General features: G+C 37.2%; 1 protein-coding gene across 5 annotated transcripts in view; it reads left to right on the forward strand.

Annotated features, from left to right (window-relative positions):
* Positions 1 to 5,552, forward strand: part of Luzp2 (leucine zipper protein 2) — a 386,349-nt gene extending 380,797 nt beyond the window's left edge. For 3 of the 5 annotated variants that reach the window (XM_039100987.2, XM_008759472.4, XM_039100991.2), the window contains 2 exons: positions 1,064 to 1,141; positions 2,041 to 5,552. In XM_039100987.2, the coding sequence (XP_038956915.1) occupies positions 1,064 to 1,141; positions 2,041 to 2,145 (183 nt within the window). In that variant the 3' untranslated portion in view covers positions 2,146 to 5,552. Of the gene's footprint in view, positions 1 to 1,063; positions 1,152 to 2,040 lie in introns of all 5 variants that reach the window. The other 2 variants (XM_063278593.1, XM_039100988.2) reach the window with 1 other exon arrangement.
* Positions 5,553 to 6,000: the final 448 nt, after the last annotated feature.

Here is a 6,000-nt window from a genome sequence, read left to right on the forward strand (position 1 = left end):
CAATCCCTAGCACCCATAGATGGCTTACAATTCTCAATAACTCCAGTCCCAGGGATTTCAATGCCCTCTTCTGGCCTGCTTGCACACACCAGAGACAGACAAGCACAAAATTTAAATTTCTTTCTCTCTAAAATATTTCAAGATTCGTTTTTATTTTTATTTGCAAATATGTATGTTTGTGTGTGTGTGTGTGTGCGAGAGAGAGAGAGAGAGAGAGAGAGAGAGAGAGAGAGAGAGAGAGAGAGAATCTTTTGTGCATGTATTTAAAGAAGAAGCTAGGGAAGGCTCTCCTGGTGTAGAAGTTTTATAGGAATGTCAGTTACCTAACATGGGTGCTTGGACTTGAGCTCTGGTTCCCTTAAAGAGCTGCAAGCACCTTTAACTGCTGAGGAGTCTCTCCAGACCCCTACCATAAAATATTGATGTCCCTGCAGGCACATTCACCATTGATGACTGACTTAAATCTTAGGGTTCAAATGCATCACAGATATAATATTTCTTTAATCTTTTCCTTCTTTTGAATGTTTCCCCTTAGAACCTAGCCTATTTGTAGCCAGTGATAGAGAGAAGCCATCTTATGAGATGCAAATGACTTAGCCCTTGCACCTGGATTTTGCCTGAGAGGATTTTGCCCTTCGTTTTTTTTTTTCTTTTCTTTTCTTTTCTTCTCTTGAATATTTTCTTTATTTACATTTCAAATGTTATCATTTCAGGTTTCCCCTCCAGAAACCCCGATCCCATTCCCCCTCCCCCTGCTTCTATGAGGGTGCTCCCTCACCCACTCACCCACTGCTTCCTACCTCCCTGCCCTACACTGGGGCATCGAGCCTTCACAGGACCAAGGGCCTCCCCTCTCATTGATGCCCGACAAGGCCATCCTCTGCTACATATGCAGCTGGGGCCATGGGTCCCTCCATATGTACTCTTTGGTTGGTGGCTTAGCCCTCGGTTTTTTTATATGCATTGACTTGGTGGAAACTTCTGAATGGGAATAATCCACAATGAGTTTTCCATCACCTTTCTTTAATTCAATTAACCTGACCTATTTGTAACTGTTTTACAGGAGGGTAGTTCCTGTTTGGCGAAGCATGAGGAGGGTCCCAAAAGTAACAACACTGCAGAATCAGAGCTCACAACACAGGTATTCTCTGGTTAGTCTATTTGGTTTTCATTACATCCAGAAGGTCCTTCTTGTACTCACTGGACTGCAGAGCAATTCTTGTTTAGTTTGTTTAACATTAATTTACTCTGTGGGGGGGGTCTGGGGAGGGGGTGGAGCTGGGGGTGGGGGGAGCATACCATGGTATACATGGAGGTCAAAGGATAATTTGAAAGATTCTATTGTCTCTTTCTACCATGTGAGTTCCAGGCATCAAAGTCAGTTCATCAAGCTTGGTAGAACGCACCTGTCTGATAAGCAATTTCAAAAGACACGGAGGAAGCCCTTATATTGTCTAAAAGAATGTGTATAGTTCCTTTAGCCAGGATGCTTGAACTTCACTTGTCTACTGTGCTTGCCAGTAAAGATTTTAATATACCTATGTGAAGTCCTGCAAAGATAGAGAACCAGTCCCTTCCTCCCCCTTTTATGGTTCCAATCAAGAAAGCAAATAAAATTAAACAGAAAATTAAAACGTGTCCATAATTTTTATGAGATGAGAGAGATTAAAGTTGACTAGGGAAGTGGAATGGGTGTAAAAAGTAGTCATCCTCCACAAAAATAAAACACCAAATTCACCTGCAAAGGTTAGTTCTGATTCCACATATGTAGTGTTTGATAAATGTTAAAATATTACAGAACAGCAATGTTCAGGAATTTCTTTTAGAGTTTAGGATAGTTTTCTCATGGTAGCTTTTGAGGGATTGTACCAGTTGTAAATACACTATTCTGAATATTTGTTTAGTTTGTGGCTTTCCTTGTCATCTAGATGGTATTTATCTACATTGATAGACCTTTGCTGCCCTGCTATAATTTTGTATTTTTACCTTAAATGTGCCTATTTTTATTTTTCTAATTGTCTTTTCTATGTTGTTTGGCAGAAATTACAAATGCCTCTTTGTTCTGAGTGTGAAGAGAAAAAAGTTCCGGAAAAAACATCAGCCAGTTTCGATGGGACTCCAGCTAGAGAAGAAAAGCTACTGTAATCAGGAGGCATGGGATTCAAAGCTTTCCCGCCATCAATATGTTTTAGAGTACAGGCTTGATGGGAATACCACGTTTCTAAAGCATGCAACTTTTACAAAACTTTATGTAACTTTATAATGGGGACTACAAAATTTCCAAAAGATTCCAGGCTGATCGTGAAGCTTAGCAATAATCTGATGAAAAGGATTTCTTCACTTACACGTATCTAACTGTCTTCTCTAAAATCACCCAGTATAAATTGATCTGTTTTCAACTAAATACAACTGCAACATTTTTTTTGGTCTTTGTGTAGATATCTAGTACTTCTAAGGTCTAGTTGGTACCTACAACTGGCAGATGATCAACTATGAGTCCTGGTGTTCTTAAAATCCAAATTGCAAGCATATGAAGGTTTGGTTCACAGTTACCATCTGGTGTCATTTCCCCCAAATTTGGAATTTGCAGACCAGAATACATTATTTTAGATATTTATTGCTTGGCTCATTACATTGACTTAATAACCATTTGATATAAATTGTGCCCAGTTAATTCTGTTAATGATAAATCAGTTACCAGAGAGCATTAGTTAGTTTTAATATGATATATGCATACAAGGTTTTTCAGTTTTAGAATGAATGACAGCTATCTTTCATAGCGTTTTTTGAATTTTAAAACCTTCTTTGTGCATATTCACTGATACTGTTTCAAGATGTGAATCAAGCTATCTGAAGTGCCAGTTTTATTTCATTCTGCTATTAAGTGATACAACGTAAGATGGGAAATTTTCTAAATTATTAACATGCAAGGTGTCCATAGATATTTTAGAATGGACATTTGATTAAAGCAGGATAACATGGAATAATTTTTAAGCAATGTTGTTTTAGCTTTGAAGATAGGATTTTATATGAGAATATTATCATTTATCAAAAGAACCAGGCTCTGGCATAATTACAGCATAGTTCCTAATCAAGAACGATAGACAAATAAATTATAACATATGCAACACATCTACTTGGCAGATACAAACTGACCAATGGATGATGTCAGGGAGTCTACACTCACTGGGTACATTCACTTCTGTTGGTTAAACACACTCTGAAAGTACAGGAATAAAAAATAAAACCACTGGCTGTATAGAATTAATATGCTAAGCCCCAAATAACACCTTTAGAGAACATATCCCAGAATAATAAAAAAGAATTAAAGAATTAGGTCAGTAGGACTTAATTTCTAGAATCCAATGCCATGTATGTGCTATATGCAAAGAGGTGTATTGAGCTCTCGAACTGGATAAACTGATGGCAGAGAAAGGAACTCCGCCATGCATTAGTTCTACATGCAAAGTACTTTTGCGGATTCTATCAGCCTTTCCACTCCTAAAAGAAAAGATAAGGCTGGAAACGACCCAACTGTCCCTCAACCGAAGAATGGATGCAGAAAATGTGATTCATTTATACAATGGCATACTATAGTAAGCCACTGAAAACTAACATTCCTTAACTCCAGTTCAAGGGGGATCTGATGGCCCCTTGTAGCCTCTGTGGGCATCAAGAATTCACTTAGTGCACAAAAATACATGTGGAAAGAACAGCCGTGTACACTTTAATAAATCTGTGGTCAATTTTTTTTAATAAAAGAATTCACGGGGCTGGGGATTTAGCTCAGTGGTAGAGCGCTTACCTAGGAAGCGCAAGGCCCTGGGTTCGGTCCCCAGCTCCGGAAAAAAGAACCAAAAAAATAAATAAATAAATAAATAAAAGAATTCACAGATTTTTATTTAAAAGATGAACTGACCAAGATAAAATATAAGATCAGGAGACATGTCCAGTTCCAAATCACTCTACTGCAGTTTCATACACTATTAAGTTCTCTTGATAGACTAACACATTTATACTTCTCTATTGCTTTTTCTTTTGAAGCAAAATCATTCTTTGAAGCAACAAAAACAATGTGTCAAGTTGGGCTCAAAATTAATACAAAGTGGATTATGACTTTGACCTGTATATCCTCCTGCCTCTATTCCCCAAGGGCTGAGAGTTTCAGCCTCTCACGATCACTACAGCAATGAAAACTACTAGTTTGGTTTTAATTTAAGATTGCCTTTCCACTCTTATCTCGGCCATTGATTTCCTGCCTCATCCCTGTGGATCCCACAGGATGTTAGCCACTTGACCTTCCCATGGCACGTTGTGAGTATCTGTGACTCCTCGGTAGGAATGACTGGATAAGGAGTTCCAAGTTGGAGCAACATTGTTTTCCAGTTTTTTGTTTTGTCTTTGGTTTAACTTCCTGTTCTAGAATGTGATAACATAGTCGGTTTTATTCTCTCCCTCTTGGAATGATAAAATGGGTTTTAATCCATAGGGTAAAATGCCTTCCTAAAATGTATGCATTCTTGTGTATCTACAGGTTTACTCTAGGTTGTGTGTCATAATATTTACTCCTATATTTGAAAGAGACACTGTAAGAGCAGGAGGTTTTTTCCTAACCACTTTTGAGGAACATTACAGAAGTTCATTTAGTAGTTTGATAGCATTGCTTTTAATATGATTTGAGGTTTTTCTTTAATTAATGTGTTTTTTGTCTCTCCTAGCCTTTTCCTTGCTTTGAAATTGGAATCAAAATTTTTAAACTATTTTCCTCACCTGTCTTCTACCCTTCTTAACTACCAACTTTACACTAGATATCGTTTGAAGAATTAACATGAAGACACTGACCATTCTCACCTGGAAAGAATATTATCCAATATATTTACAATACATGGTGTGATTCTGTTCTATACTTGCAATGTTAAGTGAAGAATTACAACTTGGAGTTTACACACTGTCCATTGATGGCTGTTGAGGACTTCCCCATGTTTTCTAATGAAATAACCTATTTAATATGTCCTTCCACAACAGAGAACAAATTTCTCTATTTTATAATATTATAACAACAACTCAATTTAAAGTGTGAATCAAAGACAATGTATTCATTTGTAAATTAGAAAACTTTTGAACTCTGTCTTTCCTTTTATGTACATAAACTATGTCAATAAACTAGTGCCTCAGACCTGTGAGCCCTAATGAACACTGGCTGTGTCTATCGATTAGGTCATGCCCAGAAGAAGATGGTATAAAAATTTCTTCAAACACCTAAATGTGGAAAATACCAGTGGCTGACTTTGATTTTGTACAGCTTGACTTTGATTTTGAGCAGCTAATTAGCATAGTATTGCTGTTTCACTCACAGTTTTGTTTCATACAAACACACTGAATTACCAGCTCAATACAGTTGTGGTTTCGGGGGGGGTGTTTTGTTTTGCTATGTTTTTGTTTGTTTGTTTTGTATTTTTTGTTTGTTTTTGAGTTTGTGGAGCAGACGTTTGCTGTTTTAGGTGGACAAGATGTATAAATGGACTGAAATTAAATTTGTGAATTTGCTGTAACTGGATCCTTTATTTTTATAGCTCAGGTGTTGCAATTATCACTAACTGCAGCACAGGGAGTGGGAATGGTAATTGGCACCATGGAATAGGGCGAGTAATGAGCATGATGGTGTTTTTCACATAGGGAACTATACTGGCCAATGCTCTACATGCCTGAGCTATGTGTTCATCTGGATTATGTCACATGACAGTCAAGTATTGAAAACTAAAAAGTGCTGAAAGTGGCTTATTTTTCTTGAATAAAGCAATTTGTTACAAAGATCATAATCTATTTTACCTTATGAAAACTTAATGGACCAGCAAACACTGCCTGCCTCTATAGAGCAGAACCCAAGGACCACCTTGAAATCTCATACTGAGAGCTTCTTTATTTGGCAATTCAAATACAGTTAGAGTATTTAAGGAACATAATTCATGATGGTGGGACATACACTTAATAAATTATTAT

The sequence above is a fragment of the Rattus norvegicus genome, chromosome 1 (genome assembly GCF_036323735.1).
Source record: "Rattus norvegicus strain BN/NHsdMcwi chromosome 1, GRCr8, whole genome shotgun sequence".
Lineage (NCBI taxonomy): Eukaryota > Metazoa > Chordata > Mammalia > Rodentia > Muridae > Rattus > Rattus norvegicus.